Raw genomic sequence first — 17500 nt, 5'->3', positions numbered from 1 at the left:
TGTGTGTGTGTGTGTGTGTGTGTGTATATGTGCAGTATGATACATCAGAAGTGAGTGTGTGTGTGTGTGTGTGTGTGTGTGTGTGTGTTTGTGTATGAAAAGACTAGGGCTGGAAACACTGCAGTCCTTCCCATTGCTGCTTCCAGTCACCGTAATCAGCTAATGTCCCCAAAATGTCAGGGAGACTGAGGCAGGATTTTGTGTGTGAGTGTGTGTGTGTGTGTGTGTGTGTGTGTGTGTGTGTGTGTGTGTGTGTGTGTGTGTGTGTGTGTGTGTGTGTGTGTGTGTGTGCGTGTGGTGCGCATGTGTGTGTGTGCTCCTCAAGACCAGTGCACCCATTGCTTCCCAGTGTTTTAAAGCCACTGTGCGCTTATACCAGTGCAAGTAAAACCAGCGTCTGCTCGTGTGTAATGTGTGTGTGTGCGCCGCTGTGCTTATGCAATTTACTGATATTATTACAGACACTTAGCACTTCAAAGTAAGTAATATGAAGCAAATGACTCATGTGTGATTAATGTAAATCGATACCGCGCTCATAAACTGCCCCTCCGGACTCGTACGGGCCTCGTAAGGCTCTTGTGTTACCACCTGAAACGAACACCAGTGCTCGCTGCCAGGAAAATATTGTAGCTCGTGCAATTATTTATCCGGCATAAATCCATCCTACAGAGCCCTGTAAACGTAAGCCTGACAGGGCCCATAGTGTTGGTTGGCGGCGCTAGTCGGCACTAGCGACAGTTTGCGTAATGAGTAATTGCGGTGTTATGGCTGTGTGTGAGTTGTGAGTTGCCAGTTGCGGGCGCGGTGAGGAATGAGAGCGGAGCCCTTGTGCCCGAGGGTCAAACGGCGGTGCCTGGTGCCCGGGCCAGGGCTCATGCCCACGCAGACGGGAGAGGCTTAAGCTCTAATGCGGCATGAGTAAGTGCTGTGGTGGAAATGGCGCTTGTTTGGTTTGTGCTGCACACACAATTATTAAGTTGCTGTGCGGGACCTCAAGTCAGCAGGGAGATGAGTCAGGGTTTTTAGAGTGACACCTCTTACCAGGGTCACACTTTAAATATACACATGCGCTCTCTCTCTCTCTTGCTCTCTCTCTCTCTTTTAAACACACACACTCACACATACACACACACACACACACACATAAGCAAACACAGCTAGAACCGCAAATCAGTGGCAACTCAGTGTGACTAACACGTGCTGCAAAACCTGACTCAGTGTTCCCACATAAAGGATCATTTACCCCATGCTGCTGTGCAAGGCGACCATGCAGACCCCAAATAACCACACAGGCATACAATCCCAATGAATATGGGAAGTCACAACTCTGCGCAGTGGAATTAGATATGATGTTATACAGGCAGAATAGGTTGACACAACGAGTGAACAAGGAACATTGTGTGAAGAAGGATTGCGAAGGGCAATTCAATAGCAGCTGATGTCAAGCAGAATATTCACCTGTTCCCACCATTAGCTTTTTGATTTTGCTAATCAGGTTTATAAGTGACATTTGCTGGCTCTCACAGGCTGTCGGCCTTGAATGAAATTGGTTTGGGATCACCAGCTGGATCTCCATCCAACTTGTTAATGTGAATTTTGACCATCCGAACAGGAAATCCAAATGGAATTTGTCAAGTAAGAAATTAATTTGCGGCGGGGGAAGGGTTAACTCCTGATTCACACAGGACATAATGCGACCAAAGGTTGATGGGGAAACACATTCACATCAAATCAGATGGAAATTTTATTATGTGACTGAAAAGGCACACAGACTCATATCTCTTTTAGTCGAATATCCATAAATGCACTTGACATATGCCAATGGGTTCGATGGATACCCAGCTAGTGTCATTATGAAAGCAGGACGTATAACAGATGGCAACAGAGCGCAGTTAAAGTGTGAAATATTGAAATGAGAGTGAGCATAAAGTGACAAAACAGATGCATCGCCAACACTAATGGCTCAATTTTAGGCTCTACATGAACAATTTATTCAACCCTATGCTGTCAAAAAGGTAGGTAGGTGGACTTGATTTGATTTGCCTTGACTGTGATAGTGAGGGTAATGTAAGCCATATTATGAGCTACGTTAGTGTTTATGAATATAAACTGCGTGTTTGTTTTGTGTGCTGCCAGCTGATGTTGAACAGATGCGTTACCTCAACTTTCATCTTGACATCCTCCCGCGTCATGATGAGATCATCCAGGGTCTTCTGGGCATGCTCCATGTGGCTGCAGTACTGGCCGTAGATCAGCAGTCTGGGAGGAGAACACAACCAGAGACAGATGAGGAGCTGACCACCCATCAGCATTCACACAGCAATCAATCCGCCCACACTAACAGTAAGACAGAAGAATTGAACACCCAAACACTTAAACCAGCAACATCCAAAAAACACTTAAACACTTAAACACTTAACATCTAAACACTTACACCAGCCCTCACTGCAATTAACCAGCTCTCACTTTTTCCTCTCCTGAGGGTGATGTGTGCTTCCACCCATGAGCCCCACATCCAGAGCTAATGAGGGGGTACAGAGGAGACTCTCCTGCTCCATTCTGTCAACTGAACCAACCGTCTGTCTATCTAACAAGGTATTATCAAGCAGCACAGAAGAGGAAGACCTGTTGGGTACCTAATTCAACATGTGCAATCCTTTCAAAGATGCATCACCGTCAGTCATATGAAACTTGACAGAGGCGGACATCCCAGGTCCAGAAAAGTAAAAGTCCTGCCATATATTCTTTCTACCTGTGTGCACTTAATACAGGTGATATTACTAATTATCTGATCTACCTGGCAGCTCATTAGGATGAGCTGGTTTACTAAAATGGTTGGATCAAATACTTGGCAGGACTTTTTACTTTCTGAACCTGGGATGTCCACCTCCTGAAACTTGAATGATCTGCCTAACAAGTCTCTTTGTCGTGTACCATTTGTGAATGCTCTCTGTAATTGAGCCGTTGAGAGAGCTAAGCAGGTTGAGCCAGGCAGGCAGAATCAGAGGAGCGTCTGCTCATCTTACTCCACAGCGGGGTCCCACTGACACAGTTCACTTCCTCTTGGAACTGGTTCAAAGTCGCCTCGCCTCGCTCGCCCGCCGTGAAAGATGGCGCCACTCTCGTGCCACACATTTCCTCTCTCGCCATCTTAGCGGGCACTCCTCTGATTTTAAGTAGGCCACTCGCGCTCGCTTGGCAGCGGGTAGAGAGACACCCCTCTCGGACCCAGTTGGCACCCTGGCGCCTTGTAATTTTAGCCAGGGGGGTTGATGGCAAGAGACAGAGAGATAGAGAGGGTGTGAGAGAGAGGAGAGAAAAAGAGAGAGAGAGAGAAAGAGAGAGATAGAGAGAAAAAATATAGAGATAGACAGAGAGAGAGAGAGAACAAGAGAGAGAGAGACAGAGAGATAGAGAGCAATACAGAGAGAGAGCAATAGAGAGAGAGAGTGAGAGAGAGAGTGAGAGAGAGAGAGAGAGAGAGAGAGAGAGAGAGAGAGAGAGAGAGAGAGAGAGAGAGAGAGAGAGAGAGAGAGAGAGAGAGAGAGAGAGAGAGAGTGGGGGGCGGATATCTGAGGGTATAATTGCTGCCCTGATGAGGATTGCGGAGGCCGGCTACAGCTGGAGCCCATGGCGGGAGACTGGGGCGCTGGGAGCTGAGAGGCAGCCCTGTTTAATTAAGGAGCCGCTCAGAGAGAGAGAGAGGAGGCCCGCGCTGCGCTGAGCACCACCAGCTCCAGCGCTTTTAGCGGAGAAACACACACACCACCACACTCTTCTCTCTCTTCATCTCTGGTGCTCCGCGGTCGAGAGGGAAGACCACGTAACGTATGTGCCATACGCACACATGCCCCCACCACTTGGAATGACATCAACAGCCCTGGGAGGAAATGATGGCCTCGCGTATGTCACCGCGTAGAGACCGACATCCATTCTGTCCTGCGTACAGGAGCAGGGAGGAGTTCGGGGGCGGGAAGAGAGAAGAAAGTTTATGGAGCTGAAATGAGTCTCAACGCCTGAATTATTAAAGAGAGCTTGAGAGACATTTTAATCAGTTCGTGGCCAGGAACGCACTCTATTTTAACTACCTGTCCCCCTTGTGTTCTATGCTGCAATGCAGGTGTAATTACCTCTGCTCTCACCTGCATACTTCGGCTCTAATTTGAGACCAGGATTAAATGCCATGTACTCAGTCTTGGGCTTCGCTGCTATCATTTTTCCTATTTTCTCATATTGCATAATGTCCCCATCTTTAAAGTGCATTTTAACCTATTTACATGATAGACATTGTGCAACGTAACACACACACCAACTGGCACAAAAGCGAAACTGGAATCATTCCTTTACAATTTGCTATTCTAAGGAAGAACACGTGATCAGGAAGGAGGGGTGAAGACAGAAGCAACAAGAGAACAAAAGGGATGCGCTCTTAGATACAGGGACACAAATAGGGGTTTAATAACAACTGTGAGAGTACTTCCTCTTTAGCCTGCGCCCTGTAGACTTATCTGCAGCATCCCCTAGTGTCGAGCTTATCTTAACAACACAGTGAGAGGGGAGAGGTGCTACACGCAACATGGCATTCCAGTCACACATCCTTTCACACCAATGCGTGTGCATGTGTTTCCTCTAAGTCTCACCACTTTCATACATGAACATGTGTGTCTGTGTGTGTGTATGTGTATGTGTGATCACCATGTACTGTATGTGCCTCTCTCTGTGTGTGCATGACTGTGTGTGTGTGTGTGTGTGTGTGTGTGTGTGTGTGTGTGTGTGTGTGTGTGTGTGTGTGTGTGTGTGTGTGTGTGTGTATGTGTGCGTGTGTGTCTTCCTCTCTCCTCTCCTGCTGCTCTCTGCACCCCTCGGGGCTAACGAGGACCTTATTAGGGTCTGATCCGCAAAGAGCCGGACAGATCCTCTCCTCCAGCGGGGGAAAAAGAAGCAAGGGATGGGAAGGAGAGGTAGAAGGAGAGAGAGAGTGAAAGAGAGAGACAGAGAGATTAATGGGAACTCCATTCAATTAGAAGACAGGGCCCAGACACAGTGCCAATCCAAAGGCATATTGAGGATCCAGGGGCAAGTGGCAGGCATTAAGTCTAATAACCCATGTCACGGGCCTAATTGAACATGAAGGTCCTTTTTTCTCCTCGCTGGTCTTTTTCCCTCTTTGTCATGCCCAGCACGGTTAAGACGGATCTTAAGGTGGACTGGACGGAAAGAAAAGTGTTCACGGGCTTTTTATTGATTAGAAAATAAAATGTGAATGCTACAACTCGTGAATCCAGCTTTTTTCCACCATACGTCATGTTTTACATCCCACCCTTGATGTTTCTTTACAAATCTGCCTCTTTAAAGCTCAACATATACTGTAAGATGATAAAAGTAAACGATTTGATCAATCTGTTGACATCTATAGAGAAAATGACAGAAAGAGGTACTGTAATGAGCAGACACTAAAGAAACATAAGTATAGAGTAGGGCCAATAGAAGTAAATAAACACACTAAAATAAATAAATACATGATGAAGGCAGAAAAGAAAGAAATACAGAAAGAAAGAAAGAAAGAAAAAAAGGTGATTCATGCTGCAAGAGGATATGCCTGCTTCAGAGGTTGTGCAAAGTTGACAGCAGGGAAGCCCCCCTGCCACACATTCACATACACACACACACGCACACACATTGTGCACTCAAGCCAAATTTAGGCCTGGCCCCCTGAAGGCCAGCTATCGTAGAACTCGAGGTCACGTGGAGCATCACACGTTGATGCTCACCAAGAGTGAGAAAACAGAGGTCACACACACACACACACACACACACACACACACACACACACACACACACACACACACACACACACAGATGCCGAAAAAAGAGGTCACGGACACGTGACACTCACACATTCACACACACACGTTCACACAATGACAGAGGACAAGGCAGAGTCCTATGCTTTTCTTAAGCTGAAATTTACCCTACACATCCACACATACCAAAGACCATATAATAATCCATATTTCTATAATAACAATCATCTGTCCTGACTTACTCAGCCTTCATTTGTGTGCTCTGTGAAGATAAACACTACTGGAGGATTTTCTCGTAAGGTTTATTTGTCCCCCTCACACTTCCCAGCAGCAGTGTGTGGGCATAGGGAGAAATGGAGCAGCTATTGTAGTCATCATAAGAGGGACTATATATGTGGCACTGCAAAAAGCACGCTTACAATTATTTCTGCATGCTTATTCATGGACCAAATGTGGATGGCAAAATCTGTCCCTGTTTTTCTATTATTTGTAGCCTACAGAATTATTTCAACACAACACAAGGGGAAATATGTTTATTTTTGTTTTCTTTTTAAGAAGAACGTCTAAGTACTGTGTCTCTCATTTTTCCGTGTTATTCTATCTAATGACATTGAGGGTTGAGGAAATTACAACCACAATTACAACCAGTTGCACATCAATGAGTTCATTGGTATAAATATCCAAATATTGTCCAAATATACTGTATTATTCAAACATTATCCAAAGCTTAGCAAATATTCAAAAACTTGGGCGTGCGACATTTACACCTCTGGCCTGCCTTCTGACAATGCCTTTTTGTGGCTCCATTACCCTGTGTCTGAGTGATCCTGTAAACAATATTCAAACCAAAGATTCTAGAGCGGATCTTCAAACCAAAACAACTGCTACTGCACCCTACAAGGTCACTCCAGATGCAAAGTCTGGCAAATATTCAAAAAATTGGGAGTGTCGTATTTACATTTCTGGCCTGCTTCATAACGATGCCTTTATTCGGATGACGGATGCGGATGACAGATGCGGATTACCATGGTAATGATCTTGAAAACAACATTCAAACTATAACAACTGCAAAACCAAAGCTATGACACTTTTTTTTAATAACTAAGTCAGTTTAGGATAGGCAGGCAGGGCATGTTCTAATCAAGGTATATTATAATTACGGCCTAGGTGTGTGTGCGTCTGTGTGTGTGTGTGTGTGTGTGTGTGTGTGTGTGTGTGTGTGTGTGTCTGTATAGGTGAGTAGGCATGAGCATATATTGAAAAGATTATATGAAACCGGCGCGCTATCCTGTCTAATGCTTATTATAGGGAGCGTGGTGGTGAGGAGGAGGACTAGTGCTTGAGCGAGTGGCCTCTGAGAGGATTACTTCATCAGTGGATAATCCCTTTGAACTGGCTCTCATAAACAGCCTCGGTGAGATCCTATCTGAGGACTCCCTCCACTCTCCACCTACACAAGATCCCTCGCGCTAACACGCTAATCTCTCCCATTCACACAACAGGTAGGTACATGCTACGCATGCTAGAGATGCAGTTTTTCTACTCCACATCTGCTTTTAAAGGAGCACAGCTGAATTCACATACAGTGGGGAGCACATGTACTGTAGTATTTGATACCATGCTAAAAAGAGGAATATGAAATCATCATTTGACAATTGATCTTAATGCCTTAATTCTAAATCAAACCACAAAGGACACCAATTTTCTTTTTTTTTTCTTTGTGATTGAAGAATCACAAAGCATGGTATCAAATACATGTGCTCCCCACTGTATACACCCCCAACCCCAACATGGAGCCGTGCCCACCACGGGCATGTACAGTGTTAGCCTGTGTGATGTACTATTACAGTGGGCAGAGTGCATGTGCCAGGGTGGTACTGCGGGCAGTGTGCGTTCTGATGAACTCCCGTACTGCATGTGTGCCCTCACTTTCTCTGGAGCCCCCAGCTGATGAGGGGGAGGAGGGGTGGAGGAGGCACACACACACACACACACACACACACACACACACAAACACACACACATGCAAACAGAGGCAGTGTGCAGTTCTGTTCCAAGTGCAGTGCACTGCCTGCTGCAAGGTGTTCACTGCTGCTGCTGCTGTTGTGACGTGCTCCGTTCTGACAAGTGCAGGAAGTGTGCTGTTCTGGCATCTTCTGCGGACTCTCACTTCCCCCTTTCCTCTCTCTTTCCCTCTCTCTCTCTCTCACTCTCTCTGCTTTTCTATCCATTTGTTCTCTCTCTCTCTCTCTCTCTCATTGGAAATGCCTGACTGGTTATCTGTGACAGCTCTGCAGGCCTCCTCACATCCTCTGTGGCTGCTAGTGGTGGGAACACACGTGTGCACATAAACAGCGTCTCATATGTGCTGCCAGACACTAACACACACACACACACACACACACACACACACACACACACACACACACACACTCTCTTTACATTCATCTCGGTCTTCCTGCGTTATCTCCCTTTTCTTTCTCGCGCACTTTCTCATTACCGGCGGGGCACTCGCGCATGGCGTCTGGGGGAAAATACAATTTCTAGTCGAACTGCCGAGTGCCATCTCTCAACCACCACACACACACACACACACACACACACACACACACACACAAACACCCTGCCTCGCCTATGGTCCTCCCTATAGGCCTGGCATGGGGCAGCACACTTGGCGCCGAGTGGCGTGGCGGCACGGTGCCCCGAATGTCCCCGAGAAGCAGGAGGAGGTGCAGGGGGGGGGGGCTGTCACTGCGGAGCGCGGGCGACAGGAGGAGAGGAGCGGGTAATGGACTCTGACACGCCACGTCCAGATCCAATCACTTCCGCTTAAGGAGGCGTCTGGAGGACGACACACAGGAGACACAGCCCAGCCAGCTGAGCGGGGGGGGGGGGGGGGGGGGGCACGGAGAGGTGGAGCCAGGGAATGACGAATGGTACACAGACAGCTCAGGATGGACAACAGGCACAGACACCTCAGGATGGACAACAGACACAGACAGTTCAGGATGGACAACAGGCACAGACACCTCAGGACGGACAACACACGGAGCCAAAGTACAGAAAAGCCAAAGACATTACAACACAGCACATAATTAGATGATGAAAACACAACCATCTTTTCAATACATCACTGACATCCACACTCGTTCTGTTTCTGTACAAGCCTGCAGAGACTGATAGCAGAAGTGCCCATTCACAAGCAGGCACGCGTCTATGTTGTCAATTTGGACTGAAAAATGACACCTTCCAGTCCACACACAGGAGGAACTGAGCTTTTCAACACCTAGATATCACTGTTGCACAGACTCTCACTTCTTACAATCCACCCTTCCCTTCCTCTCTCTCTCTCTCTTACACACACACACACACACACACACAGACACACACTCACTTTCACTACAACTCCCTCTGATCTGTAGACAGGTAGCTGCCTATACTGGAGCCACATCCCCCCCTGCTAAGTAGGGCTCAGCCATCCTCCAGCATCTGAGTGTGTGAGGCTGTGGATGGAGGATGTGGCAGAAGGCTGGTACGTAGGGAGAGAATAACTGGCATTTCCCCCCCTCAGTCGCACCGCCGCCGCTGCTCTGAAAAAGCCTCTCATTCATTTCATTTGAAAAGAAACGCACGCAGCAGAAAGGTCAGTGAGACTTACCCACAGAGATAACGAAATTAATTAAAGTGTTAAAGTGCGTGTGTCTATGTGTGTGTGTGAGTGAGTGTAAGTGCGTGAGCCGACTGCTCATGAGTGTGATAGGGTCTTGGAAATGTGCCAAATCCCTTGACCATCACACACACACACACACACACACACACACACACATACTGCACAATTATTGTCAATCAGCACGACAATGCCACGGCCAATGACGCTGGTCTGTTCTGACGTGAGGGGCTGACCGGCCAAAAATAAACTCTCCCACATTGTGCCTAATGTCACCAAATGTAAATATGTTCCCCCCTCTGGTCATGTGAATATAACACAAGCCCAACAGACGGAGTGGAAGAGGGAGGATATAGACAAACACTGACAGAAAGGGAAGAGACAGGGGGGAATCGTTTAAAAGGCCCATTGCGTGCAAAGAAGCCCCACTTTCAAAATGCTACTCTGAATTTGCCTGAATAAAAAAAAAAAAAAACCTTTGTGCTTTTTACTCAGCAATGATATTCTCTCTTTCTCTCTACCTCTGTCTCTCATGAACTCTCTCTCTCTCTCTCTCTCTCTCTCTCTGTCTTTCTCCCTCTAGCCCTCCTCATTTGCAGTGTGTGTGGCACATGCTCTGGAGCGCTTCAGTGACCTAAAATCCTGTTCATGTGATGCACACACACACACACACACACACACACACACACACACACACACACACACACACACACACACACACACACACACACACACACACACACACACACACGCACACGCATTTACTCAAACTCCCACTCGAGCTGAAGGCTGTGTCTCCTCTAGCCCAGTGTGCAGTGGCGTGCAGCAGAAGAGCCCATTTATGATGCAGGCACATCACAGCTCAATCTGATCATAGATTAGAGCCACTGTCTTAAATAAACACAGGAAGGACTGAGGGGGGGGGAGAGGGATAGAGAGAAAGAGAGAGAAAGAGAGAGAGGGGAAGAGAGAGAGATAGAGGCAGAGAAAGAGAAAGGCGTGCCAGTCGTGTCAATTTACCCTCAAACATCAAATACGACCCCCCCTTAAGCTCCACCATAATGAGGCAATTACCTACGCAAACTGACAATGGCAAACAATAGAAGTGACACACTCACACACACACACACACACACACACACAAAGGCAAATATATGTTCTCAGATCCCTCCTCAGAGAGGAAAACACCCATGCAGTTAACCGAGGGACACGGCTCTTGCATAAGCTCTACCTCTTTTCCTCCCTCTTCTGTATCCCCCTCTCTTTCCTTCTATCGCTTTTCTAGACTTCTCTGTCTCTCTTTCTTTCTCTCCGCAGGTTCTCTGGCTCTCTTCTTCCTCCTTCCTCTCTCTTTCTTTGGCCTAAAATAGAGCACTGTGCGGATGGATCGGTGGGAGCGCTCTGCGCTCTGCTCCACTGCCACAGTAAACTGTCATTAGGACCTTAGAACCTGCTATTACCGATCACCTACACCACCGCAGGCACTAATCACTGAGGGAAGGAGGGAGGGAGAGAGCGTGAGAAAGAGAGGGAGAGAAAGGAGTGTGTGAGTGTGTGTGTGGGGGGGGGGGGTCTGAGGAGGAGAGAGAAGGGAATATAGTCAAGCTGTGTGGGCGAAAATAGAACATAGAAGACACATGGCCGTCGAAACATTAGTCACTTTGCACCATTAAAAGCATTGGCCGTGTTTCACAGATTCGTTAAGAAGCTCTTAAGTGCTAAGAACTTCTTAGGAGCATTCTTAGAACGTTCTTAGAGCGCTTCTAAGAAGTTCTTGGCACTAAAGAACTTCTTAACAAATCTGGGAAACCCGGCCATTAAAAGTATCGAGTGCTCCGGTCTCGCTCCTTTGTCCTAGCTTGACCTTGGGTCTCCCCACAGACCCCTGTGTCCTGTTCCGTGCGCACCAATCAGGCTGAAGCACAAGTGACCCCCTGCTACTGAACAGATAGCTGGGTTAGACTAAGTGAATTAGAAGGAATGTTCTAGAACATGCTTCTTTATCTCCTAGCATGCTTCAAAAAGCATACTGTTTTTGTGTATACAAACAAGCCTGGCAGGCTAAAACTAAACTACAAAGTGACTTGTGACTTTTTAACTAAATTAACGGACAAAAGGGGAGACAGAGAGCGAGCATAAGAGGACGACAGACAAGACCGGACGTGCGCAGGAAATGAAAATGTCAGACAGACGGCTAGACGGCCCGAGAGAGACCGGTCGAGACCGGTCGAGTGTCTCCGGTGCGCTTTTTGAAGAGGAGCAAAAACTCCAATTACCAAACAAAACACTGAGCACTTCCCATCTCCTCCACAGAGTTGGAGAGGAGCACTTAAGCTTAAGGGATTACCATTGACTGGGCTGCTGTGATATGATTGTGGAGGCAAGAGAGCGTGTGTGCATTGGCATTACGACGCAGGGAAAGAGCGGAGGGGAGGAGAGAGGCGGTGAAGAGGATGAGGAGAGAGGAGGAGCAGGAGGAGAGAGGAGGAGAGGAGGAGGTGCAGAGGAAGGGAGGGAGGGTTGGAGATGATGATAAGAAAAGAGTGCAGATAAGGAGTAGGAATCTCCAGAAGAGATGACATCTCTCCTGCTCTCCAGCTGGGTTCAGGTGGGATATGTGTGAGATGTGATGTGAGGGGGGTGTGTGTGTGTGTGTGTGTGTGTGTGTGTCTGTGTGTAGGGAGGGTATCCTTCCACTCTGGGCTGGCTGACTGGCAGATGGGGAGGTTCATTAATCTAGCTGACTGACTGCTATCTCCCTGATCAAGTCACTTCTCACAGCCCTTACGCATGCCTTGCCTTACATGTTAATGCATCCAGAGAGAGAGAGAGAGAGAGAGAGAGAGAGAGAGAGAGAGAGAGAGAGAGAGAGAGAGAGAGAGAGAGAGAGAGAGAGATTTCTTCATGCTTAAGAAATACATGCAGGTGGTCCCTTTAATTCTAAGTTCCCAGGGAAGAAATGACTTCATTTTTAATTGAATTTGTTCCAGTAAAGTTGAAAATGTGATGGATATCTCTGACACTGTGTCTGCCAAAGGACTATGGCATTCCTATCAATGAGTGGGCAGGAAGGAAAGCACTCATTTCACTGCTTTCATGCATTATTATCAAGATGATGGTCACTCAGCAATCGCAATAGACTGAAGACAAATGGAGATTATCAACAGAAAGCCCTCCATAGTTAGAGAATCGATGCTCTGCTCTATCACTTCCTTGAAATGGACGACTCTGCTCAGGGAATCTGCCATTGCACAATCTTCAAGCGATGGCCTAAACACACAAACCCACACATCTGTTGTTTTTAATCAATTTCACATAAGTTAAACTAATCAGAAAGAACCAATGAAATCCGGTCACGGATCACTATGCCATTAAGGCTTTGTGTATTGAGGTGACCCTTGCAGGAACTGGGGGGTGACATTATTTTACAGCTCTCTAAATATCCGATGAGCCCAGAGGCAAACAGAACGATTGATCCAAACATGTGTTCAATATTCTGACACCTGTAATAAGTCCACGGCTCGCTTCGCCGGCGTCCAACCCTGAGCTAACTAGCGTGTCCTGAGGACGATACCGATCTCCTGTTTATTGTTCAGAGGGAGGGATCATCACAGCTGAGTTCATCAGTCGCCCACTCTCAGGAGGTGCTAGACTGTGAACTGATCCGCTCGGCTGGAGATGAGAGCCACGGCGAGTACGAGTGGAAGAGTGGAAGAGTGTACCAGTGTGCGAGCGCAGGAGCGTTCATGCCCCCCCCCCCCCCGGGGCCTCAGAGAGACCAGTCAGACGCACGCACTCCTCGTGAGCATCGCCCCGACACTCGTCCAGATGACCTCGACAGGCTACGCATGCGGTTACCCATCACGACGGCTCTCCCAGAGGATGGGGGTTGATTTCATATGTGTGTGTGTGTGTGTGTGTGCGTGTGTGTGCAGTGATTGACACCGTGCTCCATTACGGAGCAGTAAACACTTCAGCATCTCTGTTAGTTTTTGAGTCAAGTGTGTGGCCATGCAGTGCACTAACATGGCAATCAATGGTGAGCGAGAGAGAGAGAGAGAGAGAGAGAGAGAGAGAGAGAGAGAGAGAAACGAGAGAGATGCTTTCTATCTTTGATAGTAAGGCAAGAGGCCTTGACAGACAATTCCTTCAGTTCTTTATATAATAGCTTGGTGTTCACATGTTCAATTCACCACTGAAAATATAGGTAAGGAAGTGTTCTGCAAAGACCACGAATGCCAGAATGACACATGGAAATAAACCTGGTAAAAAACAAGCAATGGGGAAGATCCTGCAAAACACCTTTCATCTGGTAGCTCCAACCAAGCAGAGAATTTACTAGATGCCCACTATTGTCTTTCAGAGACAAAAACAAAAGAGACAGGGTGACACTTGGCAGGTTGAGCTATATTGAGCTATTGTACACTGCATCCTTCCTCAAAGAGAACAGAGTTAGCGCTACAGCAAGGCCAACACCAGTAGCCTAGTGTTCCACAAGCCAAGAGGTCAGCAGGGGGGCCTCACCTTTCCTTGAAGTCCAGGAAGATCTTGCCCAGGCCGCTGCCCCCGGTCACCATGCTGAGGTCAATAGCCCTCAGCAGCGCTGCATGGACCTTGATCACATCCTGAGTAACACACACACACACACACACACACACACACACACACACACAGCGAGAGAGAGAGAGAGAGAGAGAGAGAGAAACACCATCATTCAATCCCTAGTCAATTATTTAATCATCAGCTGCAATCTCTGTTTGATGAAATGGCAAATACTGTCAAAGCCAATTAAGTATTTCCTTATCAAATGCGCCATGTATTAATGTTGGCTAAGGAATCATTGCTAATCAGTGTTTGGTTATGTTAGGATTCACTGTCAATCAATATTTGACACCTTACCAGCATAAACGAAAAATAAATTCAGATACACATAATTAGCTCCAGTCAAACTATTTATCACTTTGTGATTGGCCAACAGTCAAGACGAGTGGCGATATCTCACTCTGACACTTCAATCACTCCGCACTTTGTATTGAATGGTCCGATGCAAACATTCCATACCCTCAAGAGCAGTGATTTCAAACGTCATGTCTGACATTTCTAGAGTGAAAGATAATGCAAATGCAGTAGTGTGAGTGTTCAGATTATCAATGTAACATGAGCACAAGCGAGTAAAAAACTATTGTGCAAATTAGCATTACAACTTGCGGAGTGACATTTTACATTGCTTGATGACAGCCGATGCCAAGAGCACTGATTGTAAGTATATAGGAGTGGAGGATGAACGAGCAAACATTAAATGAACGATAAAAGAACACAATTTGATCTCTTTCCACTTGATTAGTAAGTGGAACTGTTGCATAATAGCAACATGGCACTTGTGATCGTGGCCTTAGTAAGGGATATTCCCACGACTGCGGTTCAGTCATATGCACCTCTCACTGGTGCCAAATTTCTTAATCAGACTTCATGTGTTTAACATGGCAGCAATTCAGGGCAGTGAGGGCACACGAGTCTCTCCACGCTGATTTGAATGTGAGTCTGAGCTTAATATAATGTATACAGAATAATTCCTCCCGGCATTGAAGTGGCTGCCACTTGGGCATTCATTTCAAGTCTCAGTTCAGAATTCAGCTCCTTCCACACACCTTCTGCTCAGACGGCGGCTTGGCAGCCGCTTTGATTAGATTAGGCCTCGTTCATCATTGTTGATATCTGGAACACCTCCTAAATGACTTTTAAATAACTTCACAGGCTGACGCGCCACAAGGGTCCTCAGCTCCACAGCACAGCACCTGTTCTATTCAGAGCCATTCCTCCAGCCTCTCTCTCTCTCTCTCTCTCTCTCTCTCTCTCTCTCTCTGTGCGTGTGTGTGTGTGTGTATGTGTTGTGTGTGTTTTGTGTGTGTGAGAGAGAGTGTGTGTGTGTGTGTATGTGTGTGTGTGTCTGTGTGTGTGCATTTTATGACTGAATTGTATGCATCCTAGCGGAACAAATCATCATATATATAAGGGATGATGATTGAAGATGTGCGGGGAGAAAGAACACCAGGTGTGTGTTACAGGTGGGGGCAACAGGTGTGTTCACGCTATGAATTTCTCATTCAAGGAAACATAACCATTCCATTCTACCGCACCTCTACGGAATCTGTGTGTGTGTGTGTGTGTGTGTGTGTGTGTGTGTGTGTGTGTGTGTGTGTGTGTGTGTGTGTGTGTGTGTGTGTGTGTGTGTGTGTGTGTGTGTGTGTGTGCGTGTGTGTGCACTTACCTCTAAGTTGACGAAGATAGCTTCCATGTCCTGAGGGCTGAGCACCTGCTTCAGTGGGATCATGTAGTTCTGTTGGGAGATCAAGAATAGACCCTTCAGTCCCTCATATATATCACACACAATTCTCTCTCTCTCTCTCTTTCTCTCTCTCTCTCTCTCTCTCTCTCTCTCTCTCTCTCTCTCTCTCTCTCTCTGTGTGTGTGTGTGTGTGTGTGTGTGTGTGTGTGAATACGTGCACATGAATACCCAGTGTCTTACCCATGAATACCCAGAGAACCCTTATAGAAAGATGTGCATAAAAGCCTTGGTCTGGTAGAATAAAAGTGTGTGTCCTTGTGCAAGAGCATATGCCTGTGTTATTGGATGTGTTTTGGTCAAGGTGTCAATGCATTTTTATATTTGCTGTGGGAGCTTCAAACATGAGTTCTCATAGAACTCTCTCTGTCCTGACTCCACCCTAACCACCCGGTATCCTTTTCTATCCATCAGAAGCCTGAAATAAAGCCCCAAACAAGCCTTGGCAGACGCCATGTACAAAGGGCCAGTGTCAGTCAAGCCAGCCGCTCTCAGAAGTGTAGATCTTTTCACATGCTAATCAGCTGTCACAGCATCAAATATTTGGAAGAACGTCACAACAGTGATGCTGTCATAACACTGGACACAGGCTATCATGATGGCTTATGACAGGACTCGTCTATGGCTGTCTAATGAAAAAGATTTGAATCAAGCGCCCACCCACCCATCTATCATGATGGCAGCCTTTCACAAGATCTATGCATTCACCTCACACTCCCCACACACAGTCCCCATACGCCTGATGGTCTGGGATTCAAACATATCATCATTTCATTAACGTGGACTTTTATTGATTTGTTTGCTTCATTATTTATTTGGTTTTTGTTTGTTTGTCTGTCTTGTATGTCTTGGTGTCACGGGTACGCTGGCGATTACGCCGCTCCGTCCGGCATCTTTTGTCTTGCGTCATCTTGTTATTTTGTAAATTTGTTTGTTCATGTCTTGATGTCACGGGTACGCTAGCGACGACTACGCTGCTCCATTCGGCACTGTCTTACGTATCAGTCTTGTGTGTAAAGCGCTTTGGGTTGCACTCTACACTTTACAAATAAATGACTTGACTTGACTTGACTTGACTTGACTTGACTTGACTTGACTTGACTTGACTTGACTTGACTTGACTTGACTTGACTTGACTTGACTTGACTTGACTTGTCTTGACTTGACTATTTCTAACGCACCTGAATAAGGCTCACCTGAGAGTGCATGTTCCAGTCTGTGAGACTGTTCCACGGCCTGCTAGACTAAATCTGCCTGAGTGTGACTGGTGTAGAACTGTACGGAGACGAGACAGAGGAGGCAGCCGAGGGTGGTGGTTCGGGGAGGTGGAGTTAGAAACGGAGGTGGAGATGGAGGAGAGCGCCGGTGTGAATCAGGCCACCTCGTGCGTCAGCAGTGCTGGAGAAGTCACACGGAGTTACCGCGGCGACGTTTTGACGAGCGCAAAAAAGAAAAAAAAAACGAGCGATAACTCGGGAGCGGCCGCGAGGGGGAGAAATGAAAATCAGCCACCGGCCCGGAAAACGGGCTGCCTGAGGTGACGGAGCCGGAGCCGGCGCTGGCTGGTCTCGGATCAGAGATGGGAGGGAGAGCGGTAGCTAAATTTGGACTCCAGTCAGTTCCAGTGGCGGCTCATCCAGCGGCGGATATCAGGATGGGTGTCTGCTTGTGTATTCGTCAAGTCTA

The 17500-nt window shown here is 47.0% G+C and overlaps 1 protein-coding gene across 2 annotated transcripts in view; it reads right to left on the bottom strand.

Annotated features, from left to right (window-relative positions):
* The window catches only part of vav2 (vav 2 guanine nucleotide exchange factor), a 218225-nt gene that overhangs the window by 21201 nt on the left and 179524 nt on the right, over window positions 1-17500 (bottom strand). For both annotated transcript variants that reach the window (XM_062554831.1, XM_062554830.1), the window contains exons 7-9: window positions 15740-15808; window positions 13996-14096; window positions 2160-2259 (exon numbers count right to left, since the gene is read on the bottom strand). In XM_062554831.1, coding sequence (XP_062410815.1) covers window positions 2160-2259; window positions 13996-14096; window positions 15740-15808 — 270 coding nt within the window. The remainder of the gene's footprint in view (window positions 1-2159; window positions 2260-13995; window positions 14097-15739; window positions 15809-17500) is intronic.

The sequence above is a fragment of the Sardina pilchardus genome, chromosome 14 (assembly GCF_963854185.1).
Source record: "Sardina pilchardus chromosome 14, fSarPil1.1, whole genome shotgun sequence".
Taxonomy (NCBI): domain Eukaryota; kingdom Metazoa; phylum Chordata; class Actinopteri; order Clupeiformes; family Clupeidae; genus Sardina; species Sardina pilchardus.
Note: the sequence above shows the minus strand (reverse complement) of the source record. Positions and strands in the feature narration are given on the sequence as shown.